The sequence below is a fragment of the Sapajus apella genome, unplaced genomic scaffold (genome assembly GCF_009761245.1).
Source record: "Sapajus apella isolate SASKATOON/1434 unplaced genomic scaffold, GSC_monkey_1.0 scaffold29, whole genome shotgun sequence".
Lineage (NCBI taxonomy): Eukaryota > Metazoa > Chordata > Mammalia > Primates > Cebidae > Sapajus > Sapajus apella.
In genome coordinates this window covers 10,241,397-10,268,235 of record NW_022436969.1, presented here as the reverse complement: position 1 = coordinate 10,268,235, position 26,839 = coordinate 10,241,397, and the positions used below count along the sequence as shown (strand labels likewise).

Below are 26,839 nucleotides of genomic sequence, written 5' to 3'. Positions count from 1 at the left end.
CACAGCACTAAAGTGAAGCATTTGAAACCTCAGCTCAAATTCTGATGAAGAAAAGAAGGGAGGGAGGAGGAAAAGGAAAATAAAACAAAGTATTATAGAAAAAAATTGTAGGTTAAAAAAAAAGAAGTGAAGTGGGTTTAACATCTTTTAAGTTTGCCAAGTGTAAGCTTGTAACTGCTGGAGCGATCAGTGGAGAAGGAGCATTTTTAGACTATAGGACATGTTTTTGTTTTAGTGTCATTTTTTAGAAATCTGAAGTTGTAGCATAATTCTTCTAATTCAGAAGACCCCATATTTTATGAATGGGAATACTAGCATATTTGTGCAATCCAAATGCAAGCCATTTTCAGTTCAAGGCGGGAGGGAGAAGTACAGGAAGTGACTGTTCATTTTTATCCTCCTTGCCTGTAAAATGGTGTTGGTTGAAACCCCAGCAAATGGGAGTGAATCTGGAGGTACCCAGACAAGGAAGTGTTGTCATGTCAGGGGAATGACAAATCTGTTACTTTAACACATGCATGATTATAAAAAAGCCAGAGAGATGTATTTGTCTGCTGATATATAGATTATTCAAATGGACATAAGGCAGCAGTAGACATTGCAAGGGAAGTGAAGAGATAGAGGAAGGCATTCTCACTTTCTTTCTTTCTTTTTTTTTTTTTTTTTTTTTTGAGACGGAGTTTCACTCTTGTTGGAGTTTCGCTCTTGTTGCCCATACTGAAGTGTAGTGGTGCCATCTCAGCTCACTGCAACCTCTGCCTCCCAGGTTTAAGCAATGCTCCTGCCTCAGTCTCCCGAGTAGCTGGGATTACAGGTGCCCATCACCATGCCTGGCTAATTTTTGTACTTTTAGTTAGAGGCGGGGTTTCACCATGTTGGCCAGGCTGGTCTTGAACTCCTGACTTCAGGTGATCTGCCCACCTCAGCTTCCCAAAGTACTGAGATTACAGCCGCCACGCATGGCCGGCATTCTCACTTTCTAAAAACAGATTTTCTTGTTGCAGAGCTTTCTTCTGTAAACAATTAAAATAAGAAAATACATTAAAAGATTTTTTAAATAACAAAAAAAATTTTTTTTAATAAAAAAATAAAGACAAATTTTCTTGGCCTTCACCAACCTTATACTCCCTTGTTGGTCACCTAAAATTTCAACAGAAAAAGAAACAGTATTTTTGGTTCAGTGACTAAGACACAGGGAACAGGTGCTCGGAAAGAATGTACTGGGAAACTACTCTGTCCTGGGGTAGAGGAAACACAAGAGATTCCTCTGTGCAAGCATAACTCAGCACATGCCTTGCTATCCAGAGGATGGCTCAGCCAGTGCCCAGCTCTCAGTACCTTCCATTCTTACCCTCAGGCACATGTACCCCTGCCCCACTATAGCCACAGCCACAGACACAGACACTGCCCCCTCGTCATATCCTGGACCCTGTCTAATCCTAGAGTCACTCATTCAGATGTTCCCAATTTCAGGCCACAGTCTCCTTTGCAGCATATTCAACATGTTCTCACTGTGTGGGGAAGAGATCGACCTTTCCAGTTGGTGCTATACTAAATTCTTTTTGGTTCTTTGTGTGTGTGTGTGTGAGACTGAGTTTCGCCCTTGTGGCCCAGGCTGGAGTACAGTGGCACAATCTTGGCTCACTGCAACCTCTACCTCTGTGGTTCAAGCGACTCTCCTGCCTCAGCTTCCCAAGTAGCTGGGATTACAGCATGCACCACCATACCCAGCTAATTTTTTTGTATTTTTAGTAGAGTTGGGGTTTCACCATGTTGATCAGTCTGGTCTCCAACTCCTGACCTCAGGTGATCCACCCACCTCAGCCTCCCAAAGTGCTGGGTTTATAGGTGTGAGCCACTGCAGCCAGCCTAATTTTTGTATTTTTAGTAGGGACGAGGTTTCACCATGTTGGCCAGGCTGGTCTCGAACTCCTGACCTCAGGTGATCTACCTACCTCTGCCTTCCAAAGTGCTGAGATTACAGGCGGCCACTGTGCCCAGCTTTTTTTTGGTTCTTTAGTTGGTTCTCTCTCCCATTCTCCACAGTGGCTATCATGGACTCCATTTCACTCCTCAAACCCCAGACTTCATTCCTCATCCTTCTCTCTTAGCAACTTACCATGCTACCCCACCCAAAGGAGAAAACAAACAAAAACTTCAGGTGATAATTTACTGCCTCTAGGCCGGGTACTCGACACACTGTGTGTTATAGCTACGTGTTTATTAATGGTCTTTCTCTTCAGCCATAAAGTAAAATGAATATTTACTTTCCAGCCAGGGCTGGAACATGCTTATCTTGTCTATGGCATAGCAGATACATGATAAATATTTGCTGAACAAATATTCAACATTTTGTTGCATTGAATTTTAAGTTCAAATCTATTTTGAAAGGAAGGCACAGAAATAATATTTAAGTTTTGGTAGCCCTCTGGCAAAAACAAATTTAGTCATTAAAATCCATGTTCCAGAAATCTACTTTAGCCAAGAGTAAGAGGCATTAGTTAATGTGTTCCCTAAAAGGTTATTAATCTAAAACTTTAGGGAACACGGTGACTCCCAACCACCGCTGGCTCTGTTCTAGAACTCAATGAGTTGCAAAATGTCACGAAGGAAGATGAGTTATTGGTGCTCCTACATTCCCACTCATGTCAAAAGTAAGATTTAATATTTAGTTAGCCAAGGCCCTGGGTCTCTTAGTACCACCATCAGTGCTGCAGGTGTACCTTGCTGATATTTTATTGTGGAGTTGGCAAGATGTGACAATTTGCTTATGATTCATTGGAAAATAAACTTGTTTAATTCCATAGAACTGTGATAAATTAGTAAGGAAACAGAACAGAAATGACCTTTCTTAGACTGGCCATTTCTCATCACTTCTGACATTTTTCAGATTTCTTGCCTCTGCTTATTTTTGAAAAACAAAGCATGAAATCTAAGTCAGAAGCTAATGAAAAGGTTTATGTTTTTTTTTGTTTGTTGTTTGTTTTTGTTTTTGAGATGGAGTCTTGTTCTGTTGCCCAGGCTGGGGTGCAGTGGCATGATCTTGGCTCACTGCAACCTCTGCCTCCCAGGTTCAAGCAATCCTCCTGTCTCTCAGCCTCCCAAGTAGCTGGGATTAAGGGTACATGCCACCACACCCAGCTAATTTTTGTATTTTTGGTAGAGACGGAGTTTCACCATGTTGGCAAGGCTGGTCTCAAACTCCTGACCTTAGGTGATCCACCCACCTTGGCCTCCCAAAGTACTGAGATTACAGGTGTGAGCCACTGCACCTGGCCTAATGAAAAAGTTTATCTGTTGCTGGGCTTGGTGGCTCACACCTGTAATCCCAGCACTTTGGGAGGCCGAGGCAGGTGGATCACGAGGTCAGGAGATCAACACATTCCTGGCCAACATGGTGAAACCCCAGCTCTACTAAAATACAAAAGAGTAGCCAGGCATGGTGGTGTGCACCTGTAGTCCCAGCTACTTGGGGAGCTGAAGCAGGGGAATCGCTTGAACCCAGGAGGCGGAGATTGCAGTGAGCCGAGATCGTGCTACTGCACTCCAGTCTGGTGACAAAGTGAGACTGTGTCTCAAAAAAAAGAAAAAAAAAGAAAAGAAAAAGTTTATCTATATGGGATGGAAGAGGTAGGTATGGAATGACTATAACTTTTTATGTAATTTTGATTTTTGAGCCTTGAGAATGATTTATATATTCAAAAATAAAATAATGGGGAAAAGCAAACTTAAAATTTAATACAAACAGAAGTGAAGGAACCGAACTGCGTATCACATTGTTAACATTAACCATACAGCAAAAAGAATTAATTCAAGTTATTTTGTTAACAGTTTTCTTACTGTACATTGTCAGTGTGGCATATCCTATGGGGAAAAGATTGCAAAGAAATACTGAATTTTAATTAGAATGTTTGTTATTGGGAGTATTACTGATAATTTTAAAATTATTTTGTATATATCATAGGAGAGAGCAGATAGGTAAATACTTTAATGTTGAAAAACAGTTCTTACATGAAAGATGAGAACTTCAAATGTGAAATGGGAAAGTAAGGAATATTCATTTTAGGTTTAAACTTGAGATAAAAGGATGAAGTCATAATTTGAAAAAAAAAAAAAATACTCCTGTCCACCAAAAGGTCTTTTTGAGATATGGTCTCACTCTGTTGCCCAGGTTGGAGTGTAGTGGCATGATCATGCCTTACTCTAGCCTCAAACTCCCAGGCTTAGGTTATCCTCCCACCTCAACCTCCCAAGTAATTGGGATTACAGGTGCATGCCACCTTATCTAATTTTTTTTTTAGAGACAAGATCTCATCATGTTGCTCAGGCTGGTCTCAAACTCCTAGACTCAAGTGATCTGCCCACCATGGCCTCTGATAGTGCTTGGATTATAGGCATGAGCCATCACGCCCAGCCCTGAAAAACAGTGACATCCTAGTGTCTGTGAGCACATGGAACATTTAGGTTTGGACTTCTTAACACCATTCCCCACTGTCCCAGCTCTGAAGTAGAAACATTTCTGGAATATTTTGTTGTGTCAGAAAGTGAGAAAGTACAAAGATTCATTGGAGCATGCCAAAAGGACATAGCACCTTGCTTGAGGGGATTTTATGGCCAAATTTGGAAATTTTGAGCATCACAAGTAAGGATAGCAATGGATTGCAACCTATTGAATTTTTTTTTAAAACCTATGAGCCCAGAGCAATACTAAAAAATAAAAAGGGCAGGAGAAGTGAGAGGTTAGGGGAATGCCTTCTCTCCAGAAGAGTACCAGTCAATAAATGTAGGAAAAATGATAGAATTAGAAAATCTCCACTTTGTAGTACCAGTGTGTAATTGTTGATCCTGATGAAGATGGATACTAAAGCCATTGAATAAAATGTCATTAGGGAACAAATATTCACAAAGTCTCAAAGTATCATTCCATGGATTAAAAGCTAACAAAGAGGGAAAGTTATCTCTACAATGGAGAGATCTGGCAGTAGACACTGCCATAACCAAGTAATCAAAATTTGGCATCTCCCGTGGGACAAATTGACATTATTTGCAAAGAAGTACACAGTGTCACCTATGAGGTATAATTGCCAAACTGTTTAATCTGAGTCTGATCACAAGGAAGCTTCCAGACAGATCCAGATGGTGTGGCATTCTATAAAACAATTAGCTTGAATTTTAAAAAATAATAATGTTGGTCGTCAGCAAAGCCTGAGTCTTGTCCTCTCGCACCCCTCCCCGCACAGCATGAGCTTCACCACTTGCTCCACCTTCTCCACCAACTACTGGTCCCTGGGTTCTGTCCAGGCACCCAGCTACAGTACCCTGCTGTTCAGTAGCGTGGCCAGCATCTATGCTGGCACCAGGGGTTCTGGTTCCCAAATATCCGTGTCCTGCTCCACCAGCTTCAGGGGCAGCATGGGGTCTGGGGACCTGGTTACGGGGATGGCCGGGGGTCTGGCAGGAATGGGAGGCATCCAGAACGAGAAGGAGACCATGCAAAGCCTGAACGACTGCCTGGCCTCCTACCTGGACAGAGTGAGGAGCCTGGAGACCAAGAACTGGAAGGTAGAGAGCAGAATCCGGGAGCACCTGGAGAAGAAGGGACCCCAGGTCAGACACTGGGGCCATTACTTCAAGACCATCGAGGACCTGAGGGCTCAGATCTTCACAAATACCATGGACAATGCCCACATCATTCTGCTCATTGACAATGCCCATCTAGCTGTTGATAACTCCAGAGTCAGGTATGAGACAGAGCCAGCCATGTGCCAGTTTGTTGAGAGTGACATCCATGGGCTCCGCAAGGTCATTGATGAAACCAACGTCACTCAGCTGCAGCTGGAGACAGAGATAGAGTCCCTCAAGGAGGAGCTGCCCTTCATGAAGAAGAACCATGAAGAAGAAGTGAAAGGCCTACAAGCCCAGATTGCCAGCTCTGGGCTGACCGTGGAGGTAGATGCCTCGAATCTCAGGACCTCGCCAAGATCATGGCAGACATCCATGCCCAGTATGACCAGCTGGCTTGGAAGAACTGAGAGGAGCTGGACAAGTACTGGTCTCAGCAGATTGAGGAGAGCACCACAGTGGTCACCATGCAGTCCGCCAAGGTTGGAGCTGCTGAGATGATGCTCATGGAGCTGAGATGTACAATCCAATCCTTGGAGATCGACATGGAGTCCATGAGAAATCTGAAGGCCAGCATGGAGAAGAGCCTGAGGGAGAAGGAGGCCCACTACGCCCTGCAGATGGAGTGCTCAATGGGATCCTGCTGCACCTGGAGTCAGAGCTGGCAGAGACCCGGGCAGGGGGACAGCGCCAGGCCCAGGAACATCAAGGTCAAGCTGGAGGCTGAGATTGTCACCTACCACTGCCTGCTGGAAGATGGCGAGGACTTCAGTCTTGGGGATGTCCTGGACAGCAGCAGCTCCATGCAAACCATTCAAAAGACCACCACCCGCCGGATAGTGAATGGCAAAGTGGTGTCTGAAACCAACACCAAAGTTCTGAGACATGAAGCCAACAGAAGCAGGGTACCCTTTGGGGAGCAGTAGGCCAATAAAAAGTTCAGAGATTAAAAAAAAAAAAAAAAGACATGAAAGATTAAAAATAAAAAAAGGTGAAAGAAAAGGCAGGGAGGCTGTTTGGTTGTTTTAAATATGGAGAATAACGAGACATGACAACCAAGTATAATACTTAACTCTTATTTATTTTTTAATTGACAAAGATTGTATATATCTTTGATATACAACATGAAGTGTTAAGTAAACATTATGGAATAGCTAAGCCAAGCTAATGAACGTATCCATTACCTCACATACTTACTATTTGTTTGTAGTGAAGAACATTTAAAATCTCTCATAGCAATTTTCAAGTATAAAATACATTATTGATTATAATTACCATGTTGTACAATCAATTCCCTGAACTTCTCCTCCTGTCTAACTGAAATTTTGTATCCTTTAACAAACCTAATCTCCTCAGCCCCCAAACCCATGCTTAATTCTTTTTTGTTGTTGTTATTTAGTTTTTATTTCATAATCAGAAACTTAACTCTGCAATCTAGCTAGGCATGGAAGAGAACCAGGAAAACATGAAAACATGGAACCCAAAGGGAACTGCAATGACAGCACAGATTCTAGAATACTGTGAGCAAACGGGGTGGAGGGGTGCTCTTCTGAGCTACAGAAGGAATGGTCTGGTGGTTAAGATAAAGCAGAAGTCAAACCTATTAAAGTTGTCCACAGTCAGCAGTGATGATCTTCTTTCTGGTCTTGCCATTCCTGGACCCAAAGCACTCCATGACCTCCACGATATTCATGCTTAATTCTTAATTGGATACTCGACTAAAATTTTAAAAATCAAAACACAGCTCTGGGACAATTACTTATGTAACTCAAATATGGGCTGTGTATTAAAGAATATTATACTGACGTTGGTTAAGTTCTGTAGATGTAATAATGATATTGTACTTACATGGTAGAATGTCTTTGCTCTTAGGAAGAGCATATTAAAGGATTTAAGGGTAAAGTATTATGATATATGTTACTTATTTCTAAATTATTTAGCAAAAGCACAACAATAAATAAAAGGTAACAAAGAAAAAGCAAATTTACAAAATATTAACAACTGATTCATTTAATTGAAGAGTATACAGGTATTTATGGCACTTGTCTTTCCATTTCTGGAGTAGTCAAAATAGAATGTGAAGTTAAAATAGCTGCTGTTCATTGATGATGTATCTGTCAGATGGAGTTCTGTAGAGTTATTGTCTTCAAATAGTTTCTAAAACATGGATAGGTACTTTGCATTCCCCCTTTTTAAGAAGTTTTAATTATTGAATAGATCAAATTTATAAAGGATATTTAAAAATCACAATGGAATGAGAGCACTCATTACCCACCAAAATAAGGAACACAGAAGACTCTTCCTGGTGCCCCTCCCTGATGCTAATGTCCCTTTCTTTTCAAAAGTAACCATTACACTGAATTTTGTGTATCACTCCCTTGCTTTTACTTATAGTTTTACTGTAATGCCTTAACTCCTAAACAATATATGCTTAATTTCATATACTTTAAACCTAAGTAGAACTACGTTCTACGTATTCTCCTGTGATTTAATTTTTTATGCTCAATGTTAAATTCCCAAAGTTGATCCTGCTGTTGTTTGTAGCTATAATTCATTCATTTCACTGAATTTTTAGTAGTATTCTGTTTTTTTGAGACAGAGTCTCACTCTGTTGCCCAAGCTGGAGTGCAGTGGCATGATATCAGCTCACTGCAAACTCCGCCTCCCGGGTTCAAGCGATTCTCCTGCCTTAGCCTCTGAGTAGCTGGCATTACAGGTGTGCGCCATCACGCCTGGCTAATTTTTGTATTTTTAGTAGAGAGGTTTCACCATGTTGGTCAGGCTGGTCTCGAACTCCTGACCTTGTGATCCATCTGCCGCGGGCTCCCAGAGTGCTGGGATTACAGGCTGCACCCAGCCCTAGTATTCTTCTATATAAATATATCACATATCAGCGGGGTGCAGTGGCTCACGCCTGTAATCCCAGCACTTTGGGAGGCCGAGGCCAGTGGATCACCTGAGGTCGGGAGTTCGAGACCAGCCTGACCAACATGGAGAAACCCTATCTCTACTAAAAATACAAAATTAGCTTGGCATGGCGGTGCATGCCTATAATCCCAGCTACTCGGGAGGCTGAGGCAGGAGAATTGCTTGAACCCAGAAGGCAGGGGTTGCGGTGAGCTGAGATCGCACCATTGTACTTCAGCCTAGGCAACAAGAGCAAAACTTTGTCTTAAAAAAAAAAATACATCACATATCTTTTAAAAAACATAATTCTACTACTGATAAACATTTGTAATGTTTTTAGTTTTTTTATTCCTTCAAACAGTGCTTGTACACATATAAGAGCTTCCCTGGGAATAAAATTGTTGGAACACAGGTTATCAACATTTTAAACTTTATCAAAGAGTGCTAAATTTTTTCCAAAGTGATTATATTTACACTCCCCCCTGCAAAGTGTGTGCCTCAGTAAATATTTGGTATGGTCATGCCTTCTTAAAAATTTTTTATTTTAAAATAATTTTAGACATACGAAAAGTTACAAAAATAGTGCAAGGGATCTGCAAATAAAATTAAGAAAATTTCAATTACAAGAATATAATACATAGGAATGAATTTGACAAAGTAGTACAAAGCTTATGCTCTGAAATAATGAAACACTGCTGAAAGAAATTAAAGAAGGCCTAAATAAATGAAAAGACACTTATATTCATAAATTTGAAGATTTATTAATATTTTTAAGATGACCATATTCCCCCAAATTGCTCTACAGAGTCAGTGCATCCCCTACCAAAATCTCACCTGGCTTCTTTGCAGAAATTTACAAGCTGATCCTAAAATTCATGTGGAAATGTGAGGGGCCCAGAATACTCAAAACAATATTGAAAACAATAAAGTTGGAGGACTCTCATTTCCCCATTTTAAGCTACAGTAAACTATATAAGCTACTGTACTCAAGACAGTGTGGTGATGACAAAAGGAAAAACATATAAACAAGATGGTATTGAGATTCCAGAAATAAACCTCCTCTTTACAGTCAATTCAGTTTTGACCAGGGTGCCAGACAATTTAACAGAGAAAGAATAGTTTTGTCAACAAATGGTGCTGGGACAACTGAATATCTACAAGCAAAAGAGTGAAATTTGACTTCTACCTCATATACAAAAAAAATACTCAAAATGGATCAAAGACCTAATAAATGTAAGAGCTAAAACTACCAAATTCTTAGAAGAAACTGGGTATAAATGTTTGTGACTGGCCAGGTGCAGTGGCTCATACCTGTAATCCCAGCACTTTGTAGGCTGAGGAGAGTGGATCATTTGAGGTCAGGAGTTCAAGACCACCCTGGCCAACATGGTGAAACCCCGTGTCTACTAAAAATATGAAAATTAGCCAGGTGGTAGTGGTGTGTGCCTGTGATCCCAGCTACTTGGGAGATGGAGGCAGGAGAATTGATTGAAACTGGGAGGCAGAGGTTGCGGAGAGCCAAGATCATGACACTGTACTCCATTCTGGGTGACAGAGTGAGACCTTCCCCCTCCTAAAAAAAAAAGTTTGTGACCTTGGAATACTAATATTTCTTAGATATGACACCAAAATCATAAACTTTTATAAATAGATGAACTGGACAGTCTTCAAAATTTAAAATATTTGCACTTCAAAGGACATCATCAACAAAGTGAAAAGACAAGAATGGGAGAAACTATTTGGAAATCATTTTTCTGATAACAGGACTATATCAACAATATTCAAAGACCTGTTACAACTCAATAATAAAAAGACAAATTGTTGAAGATATGGGCGAAAGATCTGAATAGGCATCTATCCAAAGGAGATATATAAATTGCCAATGAACACATGAAAAGATGTTCATCATTACCCATTGGAGAAATGCAAATCAAAACCACAATGAGATACTACTACATACACACCACCCCACTAGGATAACCCATGAAAGAGAGGTAGTAACAATTGTCGAATATGTGGAGAAATTGGAACCTCATACACTGCTATTGGGAATTTAAAATGGCATAGCCACTTTAGAAAACAGTCTAGCAGTTGCTCAGATGATTCAATATAGAGTACTATATGATCCAGCAATTCCACTCCAAGGTATGAAATGAGAGAAGTGAAAACATGTGCATGCAAAAACCTGTACACAAACATTCATAGCAACATTATTCATAATAGCCAAAAAGCAGAAACAACCCAAATATCCACCAAGTGATGAATGGATAAATAAAATGTGGTATATACATACGGTGAAATAGTAACAATAGAAAGTATTGATGCATACTACAACATGGATGAAATTTGAAAATGTTATTCCAAGTGAAAGAAGCCAGTCACATAAGATTGCATCTTGTACAATTCCACTTACATGAAATGTCTAGCCAGTCTGTAGAGACACAAAGTAGACTGTGATTGTTTAGGGATGGGGGCAGTGAGGGAAGAATTAAAGGGTTAAATGTATGGAGTTTTCTTAGGAGGTGATGAAAATGTTTTAAAATTGTGGTGACTGTTGTCCAACTCTGTGAATATATCCTAAAAGCCATTGAATTATACACTATAAATGGGTATATTATATGTGGATACATACTTATATCATTAAAGCTGTTAAAATATAGAGTTCACTAAACCCTTCACTCAGTTTCTCTTAAAGTTAACAACTTACGGCCGGGCGCGGTGGCTCAAGCCTGTAATCCCAGCACTTTGGGAGGCCGAGGCGGGTGGATCACGAGGTCAAGAGATCGAGACCATCCTGGTCAACATGGTGAAACCCCGTCTCTACTAAAAATACAAAAAATTAGCTGGGCATGGTGGCGCGTGCCTGTAATCCCAGCTACTCAGGAGGCTGAGGCAGGAGAATTGCCTGAACCCAGGAGGCGGAGGTTGCAGTGAGCCGAGATCACGCCATTGCACTCCAGCCTGGGTAACAAGAATGAAACTCCGTCTCAAAAAAAAAAAAAAAAAAGTTAACAACTTACCTAAGCATATTACAATTACCAGAGCAGGAAATCAATGCCAGAATAATACTGTTAATGAAAGATCTCATCAGTCTTTCTCTTAATGTCGTTTTTCCTGTTCCAGGTTCCAATCCAGGATCACACATTACATTCAGTTATGTCCTCTTCATCTCCTCCAATCTGTGACATTTCTTCAGTCTTTCCTAGCTTTTCATGACGTTAAGTGAATACTAGTCAATTGTTTTGTGTAGGAATATTTGAGTTTTTTCGCAATTAAATTGAGGTTTTGAGTTTTTGGCAAGAAAACCACAAAAGTGATACTGTGTCCTCATTGCGTCATGTCAGGGAATACATGAGGTTGATGTTTTATTACTGGTGATGTTAACCTTGATCACTTGATTAAGGTATGTCTGCCAGGTTTCTGCATTGTAAAGTTACTAGCTTCCTCTTTGGAATTGATTTAAAATCTTGTGGAAATATTTTGATCTAGTGTAATATCCTGTTTTCATCAAACTTTCAACCACTAATTTTTGCATCCATTAGTGGATCTTTCCTGCAATTTACTGTGGTATTTGGAAAATGATGATTTTCTGTCATTTTTTTCCTACATTTACTAGTAGGAATTTGTTAATTAAATTCTGTCAGGAAAAGCTGGTTCTCCTCATTTATGTATGTATTTATAAATACAGTTCATTTTTATTTTATTCTATGGGTTATTTCCAACTTTATGATGATGATGATTATTATTTTGCTCAAATTTTCCAGCATTGGCCATTGGAGGTTCCTTCAGGCAGGCTCTTGTGTTTTTTTTTTTTTTAAACATATTATCATCCATTTTCACATATCGTTTTCTTACTTTCTGAAATCATAAGACATTGCAGGTTACTTTTTATTTTTCTTCCTCAACATTGGGATTAACGTTTTTTCCAAGAAACCTGATTTCTTGTCTTGAAGAGTGGTATTTAAAAATCAAAATTTGAGGATTAAGTGTGTCCATTGCTACTAAGATGTCACTGCGCAACGGCTCACTCAGCAGACAGAGCTAGGAAATTATATGTATGTATATTAACCCATGAATGCAAATATTAACCTCTTCATTTCTGTATCTACCTATGTTTAAAAATATGAGTTATTTCTAACTTTTTTCTCTGACAGGAAGAAGCCTAGTTCTCATTATCTACAATATATTCACTTACTTGATTTTTTTTTCTGGTAATTACACAATTACTAACTTATACCTCTATGCCCAAACCACTGTCTTATTAACAAAGCTCTAATTATTAATCTCTAGTGAGACAAACCTCTCCCGTGTTTTCTACTTCAGAACTATCTTGACCCTTTTTGGTCCTTTGCTCTGCAATATAAATTTTAAAAACAATTTTTCAAGTAAAAAAAAAAAAAAAAAACTTGTTACCCCAGTGCTTTGAGAGGCCAAAGCTGGAGGATTGCCTGAGGCCAGGAGTTTGAGACCAGCATCTTTTATCAAAAAAAGAAAAGAAAAGAAAAATACTTAGCCAAGCATGGTGGCACATGCCTGCAGGCCCAGCTACTCAGGACGCTGAGGCAGGAGGATAGCTTGAGCCCAGTAGCTCAAGGCCACAGTGAGGTGTGATCGCACTACTGTACACCAGCCTGGGTGACAGAACAAGACTCTTGTCTCTTTAAATTTATGATGTAGCTCTATTTAGGTCATTTTTAACATCATTAATAGTTTCATCATTTTCTCCATAAGGGTCTTACATACCTTTTGTAAGATTTATTCCTAGATGCATAATGTTTTTTGAACTTACTGTAAAGGTTTTTTTTTTTTTTTTTCTTTTTTTTTTTTTTTTTGAGATGGAGTTTCGCTCTTGTTACCCAGGCTGGAGTGCAATGGCGCGATCTCGGCTCACCGCAACCTCCGCCTCCTGGGTTCAGGCAATTCTCCTGCCTCAGCCTCCTGAGTAGCTGGGATTACAGGCACGTGCCACCATGTCCAGCTAATGTTTTGTATTTTTAGTAGAGACGGGGTTTCACCGTGTTGACCAGGATGGTCTCGATCTCTTGACCTCGTGATCCACCCGCCTCGGCCTCCCAAAGTGCTGGGATTACAGGCTTGAGCCACCGCGCCTGGCTAGGTTTTTTTTTTTTTTAATGCACTTCCTAACTATTGCTTGTGTATAGAAATGCAACTGATCTTTGTAAATTGATTTTGAATCCATCAACTAAATTCTTTTTTTTTTTTTTGAGACAGGGTTTTACCACATTGGTCAGGCTGGTCTTGAACTCCTGACCTCAGGTGATCTGCCTGCCTCAGCCTCCCAAAGTGCTAGGATTACAGGTGTGAGCCACTGCGCCCAACTCTAAATTCTTATTAATAGATTCATCCATATTTTGTTTTCTACACATAGTAAACGTGATAGTTTTGTTTTTACTTGTTTTGCTTCTTTCTAGTTATAAGCAATAGATGATAGATAGATAGATAGATATCAGGATATACAATTACAAAATGTGAGTCAGGCTGCATAATGTGCATAGAAAAACAGGAAAGAAAGCAGAAAAATATAAGCAGTGAATTAAAGATTAATGGATAAACTTTTCCTTTTAAATGTATCTCTGTATTTTCCAGTTTTTCCAAAATGAGTATCTATCACTTTCGTTACCAGGAAAAAATAAATAAATAAATAAAAGTGGTCAGGTGCAGTGGCTCATACCTGTAATCCCAGCATTTTAGGAGGTGAAGGCAGGTGGATCACCTGAGGTCAGGAGTTTGAGACCAGCCTGGCCAACATGGTGAAACCCCATTACTACTAAAAATTAAAAAAAAAATTAGCCAAGTGTGGTGGCCGGTGCCTGTACTCAGGAGGTGGGGCATGAGAATCACTTGAACTTGGGAGGCAGAGGCTGCAGTGAGCCCAGATCGTGCCATTGCACTCCAGCCTGAGCAACAAGAGCGAGACTCTATCTCAAATAAATAAATAAATAAATAAATAAATAAATAAAACAAGTCTAAAACACAATTTAAAAGTAAGGGTGATCTACTAAAAATATCCAGTTAGAAATAAAACAAGTAGCTCTGATGTGCCTGCTCAGCACGGAGCCAGCAGCCTGTATAGTTATGGGCTAATATACCATGTTGTATCCAAGAAAACAACCTCTTAGCTTCCTGGAACTTTTTTTTTTCCCAGTAAGGGAATGTATGGAATTGACCTGTCAAAGATATACGGTCGTCTTTATACTTCATCTTACCCAAAAAGCCACAATCGATCTTGATTTCATTTATTTTGAAAGGCAGCGAAGTCTTAACTATTCATACGGCGTATTTTATCCTCTCTATGAATTATTTATGATCTTTTCTTTTTAGGATGCCTTAACTCACATTGCTTATTTCCTAAGGATAAACAGGAAATACAGACTAATTTACAACTGATACTACACTTCCCATTTTACAGATAAGGAAACAGACACTTTAGAGATTAAGTAGGTCCTTTCTCTAATGCCTCTACTGTCTTCCTCTGCCTACCCCATAGTACCTTGTCTCCATCATGACACTCATCAAAATGTTCTGTCTTCTCCATCATAAGCTTCATGAGATTTAGATCTTTGTCCTGTTCCCCTCTGTATCCCCAGGCCTAACACAGTACCTGGCATAACATAGTAGATGATCAATAAGTAGCTATCGAATGCTGAATGAGTTGTTTCCTTTTTTCTTTTTTTTTTGAAACAGAGTCTTAATTTATTGCCTAGGCTGGAGTGCAGTGGTGTGATCTCTGCATACTGCAATCTCTGCCTCCCAGGTTCAAGTGATTCTCCTGCCTCAGCCTTCTGAGTAGCTGGAACTGCAGGTGCGCACCACCACCCCTGCCTAATTTTTGTATTTTTTATAGAGATGAGGTCTCACTGTGTTGCCCAGGCTGGTCTGGAACTCCTGGCCTCAAGTGATCCGCCCATTTTAGCCTCCCAAAGTGCTGGGATTACAGGTGTGAGCCACCACACCCGGCCACAATCCACTTTCAAAAAAACTACAGTACCTGCCAAATTAAATGTTTGATTGATTGCCTTTGGAAATATTCATAACAAAATTTGACTACATTTGGGTTGGAATTGAAAACAATCGGTGAGTAAAGGCTCCTAATGAACAGTGTTTGAAAGCAAAATTACCGTTCAGTCCACCTTTTCTGGTATAAAGAATTTTTCATATGGTAAAACTTTTTTTAATATCATTTAGGGCTGTAAGTATTATAGCATCTAGATGCTAATTGCATGTAGTTATTCACTGAGCTGCATTTATACGAAAAGAAAAGATAGATAAAATTAAGTCAGTATAAATCATAAAAGTCTCTTCATTTAAAGGAAGATTTGCTCTTTTAATCAGTTATCTCACCAACAGCTTTATATGCCTAGAACTACTTTAGATGCGTGTAGAAATAATTTTATTATAGACAGAGATAATGATACAGCATTAAAGTTTCATAGTTTCTAACATTTTGAGAATATAGCAACCATGACTAATACAGTTCAGTTTATTAAGTTGGTACATAAATCCAGCATTTATTGAGGACTGCCAGTGCTCTAGATACTGTGCAAGATGGTCACTGTATAAAAATGAGTAAAACAATGCCGTAAAAAGCTCACAGTCTAATGTGGTATCTTTGGACATTATATATATATATATATATATATATATTTTCTTGTATATGGTTTGTTGCTAAATTTAGGATAAAGAGGCTTATATTAATTTTGTCAAGAGCTGTAGCCTAAAGCTTAATGTTTTCCAGGTGGCCTGTTGAAGCCATTAGCAGCAGCACTTTATATGCAAATAGAATTTAATGAAGCAAAGGTCTTATACACTCAGCTGCTTGTATCTCATCCAGAATGTTCCCTGTATTTGTGTTAGGTATGGAAGGTGGCGGGCAGGTTACAAAGAAAAAAATATCTGATATTTCCTCCTCAAAACTGTAATGGGGAACATAAAAAAGAAAAAATACCTGCTCTGTAAATCTCTTCATACATATGATACCCAGTATCAGCTGACAATGAACTCAAGTCTGTCTCCTCTGTGTGTATGTGTAAAAGTGTATTAAAAGATGAACTTTTTTCTTCTTGGCAGGTGTCCTTGTAGACTTGGGTCTGGAAGAAAATGGGACAGCCCACCAGAGAGCAGAAAAATATGTTGTTCGTCTAGACAATGAGATTCAAACCAAGTTTGAAGTTTTTATGAGGAGAGTGAAACAGAACCCGTACACACTGTTTGTGCTGGTTCATGACAACTCCCATGTGGAACTAACAAGGTGATTGCTTCAGAGTGAGCAAACGCAGTCTCCCTTCTACAGCAGTAATTGTTACCTAATGAAATATGTTAAAGGTGTCTGGGTGTGGTGGCTCACACCTGTAATCCAAACACTTTGGGAGGCTGAGACGGGTGGATCACTTGAGGTCAGGACCTAGAGAACAGCCTGGCCAACATGGTAAAACCCCGTCTCTACTAAAAATGCAAAAATTAGCAGGGCCTGATAGCGCATGCCTATAATCTCAGCTACTTGTGAGGCTGAGGTAGGAGGATTGCTTGAACCCGGGAGCCAGAGGCTGCAGTGAGCCAAGATCTTGCCATTGCACTCCAGCCTGACTGACAGAGCGAGACTTCTCAAAAAAAAAAAAAAAAAAAAAGTGTTAAAGGTGATTCCAAAGCCCAGGGACCCTAACGCTTGGCATCTTCTTACTGGTGACTTTTTCCTACCCTTTTCTTGCTTACTCAACTTTTCTCATTGATTTCATGTTGGTTTTATGTTAACTACATATATTAGTCCACTTTCATGCTGCTGATAAAGACATGTCTGAGACTCAGCAATTTACAAAAGAAAAAGGTTTAACTGGACTCACAGTTCCACATCTCTAGGGAAGCCTCACAATTATGGCATAAGGCAAGGAGGATTGAGTTACATCTTACATGGATGGTGGCAGGCAAAGAGAGCTTGTGCAGGGAAGCTCCCCCTGATAATACTATCAGATCTCATGAGACTTACTATCACAAGAACAGTACGGGAGAGGCCTGCCCCTATAATTCAGTCATCTCCCACTAGTTCCCTCCCATGATACATAGGAATTATGGGAGCGACAAGATGAGATTTGGGTGGGGATACAGAACCAAACCACATATTTCCACCCCCGGCCCCTCCCAAATCTTGTATCTCCACATTTCAAAACCAATCATACCTTCCCAACAGTCCCCCAAAGTCTCAACTCATTTCAGCACTAACCCAAAAGTCCAAAGTCTCATGAGACAATGCAAGTCCCTTTGTCCTATGAGCCTGTAAAATCAAAAGCAAGTTAGTTATTCCTAGATATAGTGAGGGTACAAACAGTGGATAAATACAGCCATTCCAAATGGGAGAAATTAGCTAAAACAAAGGGGCTACAGGCCCCAATAGAAACTCAGGGTGGGGGGGTCCAACCTGAGATTTCCCTTCCTCACTGCCCTAGCAGAGGTTCTCCATGAGGGCCTGTCCCTGCAGCAAACTTTTGCTTGAGAATCCAGGTACCTCCATACATTTTCTGAAATCTAGGCAGAGGTTCCCAAACCTCAATTCTTGACTTCTGTGTACCCACAGGCTCAACGCCACATGGAAGCTGCCAAGGCTTGGGGCTTCTACCCTCTGAAGCAACAGCCCAAGCTGTACCTTGGCCCTTTTTAGTTGCAGCTGAAGCAGCTGGGACACAGGGCACCGAGTCCCTAGGCTGTACACAGCACAGGGACCCTAGGCCAGGCCCACAAAACCATTTTTTCATCCGAGGCCTCCAGGCCTATGATGGGAGGGGCTGCACTGAAGACCTCTGACATACCCTAGAGACATTTTCCCCATTGTCTTGAGGATTAACGTTAGGTTCCTTGTTACTTATGCAAATTTCTGTAGTCAGTTTATGCAGGGAAACTCCTGCTTAGAATACTATCATATCTTATGAGACTTACTAGCTATCCTGAGAACCGCATGGAAAAGACCTATCCCCACAATTCAGTCATCTCCCAGTGGTTCCCTTCTACAACACATGGGAATTATGGGAGCTACAAGATGAGATTGGTTGACGGGGGGGAACAGAGTCAAACCATATCACTACACTGTGGATGAATTTAGAGATTCCTTTAAAAAATTCTATTTTATACAAAAAATTAGCTGGGCATGGTGGCGCGTGCCTGTAATCCCAGCGACTCAGGAGGCTGAGGCAGGAGAATTGCCTGAACCCGGGAGGCGGAGGTTGCGGTGAGCCGAGATCGCGCCATTGCACTCCAGCCTGGGTAACAAGAACGAAACTCTGTCTAAAAAAAAAAAAAAAAAAAAATTCTATTTTAAGAGCTTTGTGGAGCTCAGCTATGTCAGGAAAAAGGACAGCAATAGGGAGGTTAAGATGAATGAGCTCATGGAATGGAGACTTGGCTTCCCTCTCTGCCTTCACCCCACTTTTCCTTTTTGCCTTCCTTCTCTTCCTTTTTTTTTGAGACGGAGTTTCACTCTTGTTACCAAGGCTGGAGTGCAATGGCGTGATCTTGGCTCACCACAACCTCCGCCTCCTGGGTTTAAGCAATTCTCCTGCCTCAGCCTCCCAAGTAGCTGGGACTACAGGCGCAAACCACCATGCCCAGCTAATTTTTGTATTTTTAGTAGAGATTGGGTTTCACCATGTTGACCAGGATGTTCTTGATCTCTTGACCTCGTGATCCACCCACCTTTGCCTCCCAAAGTGCTGGGATTATAGGCATGAGCCACGGCGCCCAGCCTTTGCTTCTCTTCCTTTCTGTTCTACTATTTCTCCCCTTTCTTGCCTTTCTCTCTTCTCTCTTGCCTTTAAAAGCAGTAGAGATGCCACTTTCAAGACTTGAAACCTTCCCCAGTTTCCCAGTAGAATATCATATTTACTGGATGAGCTTTTTTTTTTTTTTTTTTTTTTGAGACAGAGTCTTGCTCTGTCACCCATGCTGGAGTGCAGTGGCGCGATCTCAGCTCACTGCAACCTCCGCCTTGTGGGTTCAAGCAATTCTCTGCCTCAGCCTCCCGAGTAGCTGGGATTACAGGTGCCTGCCACCATGCCCCTAAAAATTAGCTTGGCTAGTTTTTGTATTTTTAGTAGAGACAGGTTTTCACCATCTTGACCAGGCTGGTCTTGAGCTCCTGACCTCATAATCCACCTGCCTTGATCTCCCAAAGTGCTGGGATTAGAGGCATGAGCCACTGCACCTGGCCTGGATGAACTTATTAATGAAAAAGAAGTTGGCAGGGCACAGTGGCTCATACCTGTAATCCCAGCACTTTGAGAGGCCAAGGCAGGTGGATTACTTGAAGTCAGGAGTTCAAGACCAGCCTAGCTAACATTGTGAAACCCCATCTCTACTAAAAATACAAAGAAAATCAGCCAGGCATAGTGGCACATGCCTGTAATCCCAGCTACTCAGGAGGCTGAAGCAGGAGAATCACTTGAACCCAGGAGGTGGAGGTTGTAGTGAGCAGAGATTCTGACACTGCACTCCAGCCTGGGCAACAGAGAGAGACTCCGTCTCAAAAAAAAAAAAAAAAATCAATGTGGAGCCACTTTTACTCCCAGATCAAATTATAGTAATTATCTAGTAGGGGGCATCTTTGTTCCTATGGATTAAAAAGCAAATCCTTTTAAAAGGACAGGGTCGGGGTGGTGGCAAATAGTCATCAAGTATTACATGTCATGGTTTGTCCTCACCATGTAGTGGGGAGATAAATTTCAGGCACCATCAAGCCTTTATAGATTTTCTTTTCTCCAGGAGATGCTGAGGTTAGGAATCTGGAAGTTTTTGGTTTGTGATAGGGAAATGTCAGAATTGTACTTATTCAGAAGCCAGAAAGTGTTGGGTAATAATACTCCACAATCTGAAACCTAGAGCTATGGCTCTAGGTTTATAGCTCATAGCTATAAATGAGATCTTGTAGAACTTGTTAGATTTCAAAGAAGGGAAGGAAGGGAGAGACAGCAGGAAAAAAAAAATTTCCCCACATCTGTTCAGTTGTTGGGAGTCTTCTATGAGCAGGAATAGCTCATTGACCCTATACACCTAATCTTTGAATGTTTTGGGTGACATTCCGAGGATACATGCTGGACTTCTCTGTATTTAATTTTTTTGTTGCTTTTGGGGGTTTGGTTTTTTTTTTTATTGAGACAGTCTTGCTGTGTTGCCCAGCTGGAGTACAGTGGTGTGATTTCAGCTCACCACACACAACCTCCTCCTCCTGATTCAAGCAATTCTTCTGCCTCAACCTCCCAAGTACCTAGGATCACAGGCACACACCACCACACCTGGTTAATTTTTTTTTTTTTTTTTTTTTTTTTTTAGTAGAGACAGGGTTTCACCATGTTGGGCAGGCTAGTCTTGATCTTCTGACCTCAGGTGATCTGCCCACCTTGGCCTCCCAAAGTGCTGGGATTACAGGCGTGAGCCACCATGCCTGGCCCAACTGCAGATTTAGATATCTTTGCCCTAAATAACTGAGTTTGCCCTTTGAGGAATATTGGGGATAAACGGAAAAGGAAAAAAAAAAACAAAAAAACCATATTTCTGAAACTTGTCTGAAAAGAAGGAATGTAAATTTTTTTCCCTTCCACATCAAATTTTGGTTGTTTCTACTCTGCTCCCAATTGAAAGAGACAGAAAAATAGAAACTAAAACATTATCTCAGCCAGGTGCAGTGGCTCATGCCTTTAATCTCAGCACTTTGGGAGGCAATGGTGGGCAGATCACAAGGCCAGGAGATCAAGACCATTCTGGCTAATCCGGTGAAACCCCATCTACTAAAGTGGCATGTGCCTGTAGTCTCAGTTACTTGGGAGACTGAGACAGGAGAATCGCATGAACCTGGGAGGTAGTGGTTGCAGTAAACCAAGATCAGGCCACTGCATTCCAGCCTGGGCCACAGAGCGAGACTCTGTCTCAAAAAAAAAAATTATCTCCATGTTAGTGTCTGATCCTGCATCTAATTGATTAAATAAGGTATTAATATAACTTTCAATATTTCTACAGTGTCATTTCAGGCTCTTTGTCGCATGGTGAACCCAGTCATGGACTAGCTGATAGAGTCATTAATTGCAGAGAAGTTCTGGAAGCTTTCAACCTCCTGGTGCTCCAGGTCAGCTCCTTCCCATATACTCTACAGACCCAACAGTCCCGAATTAGCTCTAACAATGAGGTTCACTGGATACAGCTGGATACTGGGGTGAGTCTCTTGCCTGCTTTCTGATATACTGTCATGTTCTCAGTTTCCCAGGGGGTAGGAACTTGTAACAAAATGTGGTCATGGCTTAAGACCGTATTCACAAGAATTCAAAATCTAACATAATGGTTTATGTAAGAGTTCAAAAATCTAACATAATTCTGTATCTTCTTAAAGTTCCATATATTCACAATTATTATAAGACTAAAGGATAGCGAATAGTGTCCTATATAAATTTGATTAGGTGGTTCCTTTCTTAGGTATCATGCAGATACAAAATCATCCATCCTATATAGTTTTCGAAAAAGTAGCGTTGATGTTATCTGAGACCATCATCAATATCCTGGATTTCCTTTGTGCCTATAATATGATTAATTTCACCCTGAGACCTGAAATTTTATTGTCCTCTTGGATGACCTCTTTGTCATGTTTTAGTCTGATAATCTGTATCACTGTTAATTTCTCTCTTGCTCCTCTGGCAACTATGTTTTGTTTTAAATCCATTTACATAGTCTTCTGTATGAAATGGGATGATGACACTGTTAATTTAAATTACTCCCTAAGCACTGAATGCATTGAGACTACCCATCTCAACACTGGATATATCCAGGGCTTTATAGTTTTTACTCCAATCTCTAATATTGAAAAATATTTTCTATGATCTACAAACTGCTAAATATACTATCAAAGAGAAGAAATATGAGTTTCATTAAAATAATAAAAATTAGGCCAGGCACGGTGGCTCATGCTTGTAATCCCAGCACTTTGTGAGGCGAAGGTGGGTGGATCATGAAGTCAGGAGTTCGAGGCCAGCCTGGCCAACACAGTGAAACCCCGTCTCTACTAAAAATACAAAAATTAGCTGGGCATGGTGGCAGGCACCTGTAATCCCAGCTACTCAGGAGGCTGAGGCAGGAGAATTGCTTGAACCCAGGAAATGGAGGTTGCAGTGAGCCAAGATCATGCCACTGCATTCCAGCATGGGTGACAGAATTAGATTCCATCTCAAAAATAAATAAACAAATAAATAAATTAGCCATTAAGCAATGGATCCTTCATTTGAAAATACTGAACACTGGATATTTTAAAATAAACATGTTTAAGTAAAAAACACCAAAAATGTCTTTTATAAAACTAACATTTATCAACCTAGTGCCTTTCATTCTGTCATGAAGTAGTTAAGTTTTCCCTGACTTTGTACTCTTGTCTTTGAGCATTAGATTGTTCCTTGCAGGCAGCCAGCTCAGGTTCTTAAAGCTTACTGTATTCAGCAGACACTGCCTTATGAGAACTAACTCAGTATGTTCTGTATCACTAGAGATTACTTTGAGCTTTTGCTTTCTTGGTATCTTCTCCATGCCAGCTCCAGTCATTCATTGGGTAGTTGAGTTAGGGGTGAGATAACAGAACTACTGGAGTTCCTTTGCCTCCAGACTACAAAGTGGACCTGTGGGCTGCCCAAGCAGCTGATAGGTTGCTGTAACAAAGAATGGGATTGCCAAGAGAATGAATGGAAAGAATAATTATTTTTTTAATTAAAATTTTTTTTTTGAGACGGAGCCTCGCTCTGTTGCCCAGGCTGGAGTGCAGTGACACTATCTCAGCTCACTACAACCTCCGCCTCCCAGGTTCAAGTGATTATCTTGCCTCAGCTGCCTGAGTAGCTGGGATTAAAGTCATGTGCCACCATGCCCGGCTATTTTTTTATGTTTTTAGTAGAGAAGGGGTTTCACTATGTTGGCCAGGATGGCCTCGATCTCCTGACCTCGTGATCTGCCTGCCTTGGCCTCCTAAAGTGCTGGGATTAAAGGTATGAGCCGTCATTACTGGCCCAATTTTTGTATTTTTTAGTAGAGACAGGGTTTCACCATGTTGGCCAGGCTGGTCTTGAACTCCCAACCTCAGATGATCTACTCACCTTGGCCTCTCAAAGTGCTGGGATTACAGGAGTGAGCCACCATGCTCGGCCAAGATTAATTCTTTTATTAATCTCACAGTTTTCCTATTACACATTAAATTTCAATATATTATTGGGGTGAAGAGAGAACTATCCTAATTCAGTCCTTACACCCAGTGATAGGAAGAAGGACCAATAGGCTCTACCCTTTATTTTCTTCTATCATGAAATAGAGAAACAGATTTAAAATAATTTTCCTTAAAAGTCATTTTAGCTGCGCACATTGGCTCACGCCTATAATCCCAGCACTTCGGGAGGCCAAAGCAGGTGGATCACTTGAGCCCAGGAGTTCAAGACCAGCCTGGGGAACATGGTGAAACCCCATCTTTACAAGAAATACAAAAGTTATTCAGGCACGGTGGCATGCACCTGTAGTCCCAGCTACTTGGGAGGTGGAGGCAGAAGAATGGCTTGAACCCAGGGGGTGGAGGTTGCAATGAGCCAGGATCATGTCATTGCACTCCAGCCTGGGAGACAAGAGTGAGACTTTGTCTCAAAAAACAAACAAACAAAAATTAGCTGGGTGTGGTGGCAGTTTCCTGTAATCCCAGCTTCTCAGGAGGCTAAGGCTAGAGAATTGCTTGGACCCAGGAAGTGGAGGTAGCAGTGAGCCGAGATTGTGCCACTGCACTCCAGCTTAGGTGACAGAGCAAGACTCCATCTCAAAAAAAAAAAAAAAAAAAAAAAAAAAAAAGAGGGGAGGGGGTTCTTATCTTAGACATATCTAGTAATGTACTTCTGGATTAAAGATATGATACCAGGGATTTATTCAAAATAATTGAGAGGTGGAGCATTATTATACTCTTCTTCAATTTAAAGTTTAAAGAAATCATCCCTGAAATTGAGATCAACATGGAATAAAGGGAAAAAAAACCCACTTAATTTAATTTACAACAACTTCATACATGAAAGGGAGAAGGTCCTGATGATTAGACTCCTTTAGTTATTTTGAAGCAGTATCTCAGGAGGAGTAATTGGAAAAAAGCTAACTAATTTAATTCAAAAAATATGACTGAGCACACTTGTGGACTTGTATTGAATTTTTCAAAGAACACACAGGAAACTGATGGTTTAGGCCGAGCACAGTGGCCCACGCCTATAATCCCAACACTTTAGGAGGCTGAGCCAGGCAGATCATTTTAGGTCAGGAGTTAGAGACCAGCCTGACGAACATGGTGAAACCCCATCTCTACTAGAAATACAAAACTTAGACAGATGTCATAGTGGGCACCTGTAATCTCAGTTTCTTGGGAGGCTGAGGCAGGACAATACCTCGAACCTGGGAGGCGGAGGTTGCAATGAGCCGAGATTGCGCCACTGCACTCCAGCATGGGTGACAGAGTGAGACTCTCAAAAAAAAAAGAAAAAGAAAAAAAAAGAAAAGTAAAAGAAAACTGATGGTTTAGAGGAGAATAAAGTACACATCTAAGTCACTATTACACAGAGGAGAATAGGACAAGTTCAAAAAATCAAAACACTCCAGCAGTTAACGTGAGGGAGGAGTCACATTCATTTGAGAGGTCCAGGGGAGGCCCCGTGGGAAAGAGAGCACAGAGGATGGCCCTGAAAAGACAGAAAGGACTGGGCAGGGGGATAGGGGCAGGAGGAGGCACTCTTGGCAGCAGACAGTGTGGGCAGGGGACACAGAGGACAGACACTGGGCATTTTTCAGAGGATGCCTCATAGGACGCAAAAGAAGCCTGAAAATATACACATGGAGCTGTGAGTGCCAAATTGGCAAAGTTTACCCTTATTACACAGGCATTAGGGATTTTTTTAGCAAGGGTATACACATATATAGCATTATTAGAATTTATCTATTTCTTGTTTATATTAACAATGTAAATGTACAGGTTGATGAATTTTCACAAACTAAACACACCTGTGGGACCAGCACTCAGATCAATAAGCAGAATATTACCACCACTCTGGAAGTCCTGTGTCCCTTCTAGGCACCCCCACTAAAGGGTAACACTATTCTGGACTCCTATACCACAGATTTGTTTTGCTCAGTATGGAGCTTATATAAATGGAAACAGGCAGTATGTACTCTTTTGTATCTGACTTTCTTTGCTCAACATTCTGTGTGTGAAATTTGTCTATAGTTTGCATGAATCATAAATCATTCTTTTTTTTGAGATAAGGTTTCACTTTTGTTGCCCAGGCTGGGGTGCAATGGCGCCATCTCAGCTCACTGCAACCTCCACCTCCTGGGTTCAAGCGATTCTCCTGCCTCAGCCTCCCAAATATCTGGGATTACAGGCATGTGCCTCTACATCCGGCTAATTTTGTATTTTTTTAGTAGAGATGGGGTTTCTCCATGTTGGTCAGGCTGGTCTCAAACTCCTGACCTCAGGTGGTCCAACTGCCTTGGCCTCCCAAAGTGCTGGGATTACAGGCGTGAGCCACTGCACCTGGCTGAATCATAAATCATTCTTTTTGCTCTGTTTGTGTGTGTATTGCACTGTATGACTCCACCACAAATCATTTATTTATTCCATTTCATTTATTTTAAATAGTACTGCTGTAACATCCTGGTACATCCTTTAGTAAACATATGTATGAATTTCTTTTGGGTCTCTGAGAGTGAAATTGCTGGGTTATCAAGTACACATATATTCAGCTTTAGTAGCTACTGAGAGGCAGTTCATTCAATCTACAGGCTAAGTCAGAGTGATTAGAAGTAGATCAGTCAGTGGCTTTTCTGATAATTTGGGTAAGAATGAATAAATACATGAATCAGAATGGTGGTCCTGGCAATAAAATGGATGGGAGACATGGTAAATTTTCTAGGATTTGTTTATTCAGAGAGAGGGAAGAATCAGAAATATTTTTGAGTGTTGCCTTTAGTTGGAAAACAGAAGTGAAAGAAGCTTTTTGATTGTTTTTTGAGACAGTCTTGGTCTGTCAGCCAGGCTGGCGTGCAGTGGCACAATCTCAGCTCACTGCAACCCCTGCCTCCCAGGTTCAAACAATTCTCCTGCATCAGCCTCCTGAGTAGCTGGGATTATAGGCGCGCACCACCATGCTCAGCTAATTTTTTTATATTTTTAGTAGAGATAGGGTTTCACCATGTTGGCCGAGATGGTCTTGAACTCCTGACCTCAAGTGATCTGCCCTCCTCAGCCTGCCAAAGTGCTGGGATTATA

The 26,839-nt window shown here is 40.9% G+C and overlaps 1 protein-coding gene and 1 pseudogene across 4 annotated transcripts in view; both read left to right on the top strand.

Annotated features, from left to right (window-relative positions):
* The window catches only part of GREB1L (GREB1 like retinoic acid receptor coactivator), a 316,301-nt gene that overhangs the window by 240,934 nt on the left and 48,528 nt on the right, over nucleotides 1–26,839 (top strand). For all 4 annotated transcript variants that reach the window (XR_004273436.1, XM_032293228.1, XM_032293226.1 and 1 more), the window contains 2 exons: nucleotides 16,618–16,798; nucleotides 21,544–21,736. Coding sequence is in view for 3 of the 4 variants with exons in the window: in XM_032293228.1 (XP_032149119.1) it covers nucleotides 16,618–16,798; nucleotides 21,544–21,736 (374 nt within the window). In the remaining variant the exon portion in view is untranslated. The remainder of the gene's footprint in view (nucleotides 1–16,617; nucleotides 16,799–21,543; nucleotides 21,737–26,839) is intronic.
* Nucleotides 4,396–8,227, top strand: LOC116561455 (annotated as a pseudogene).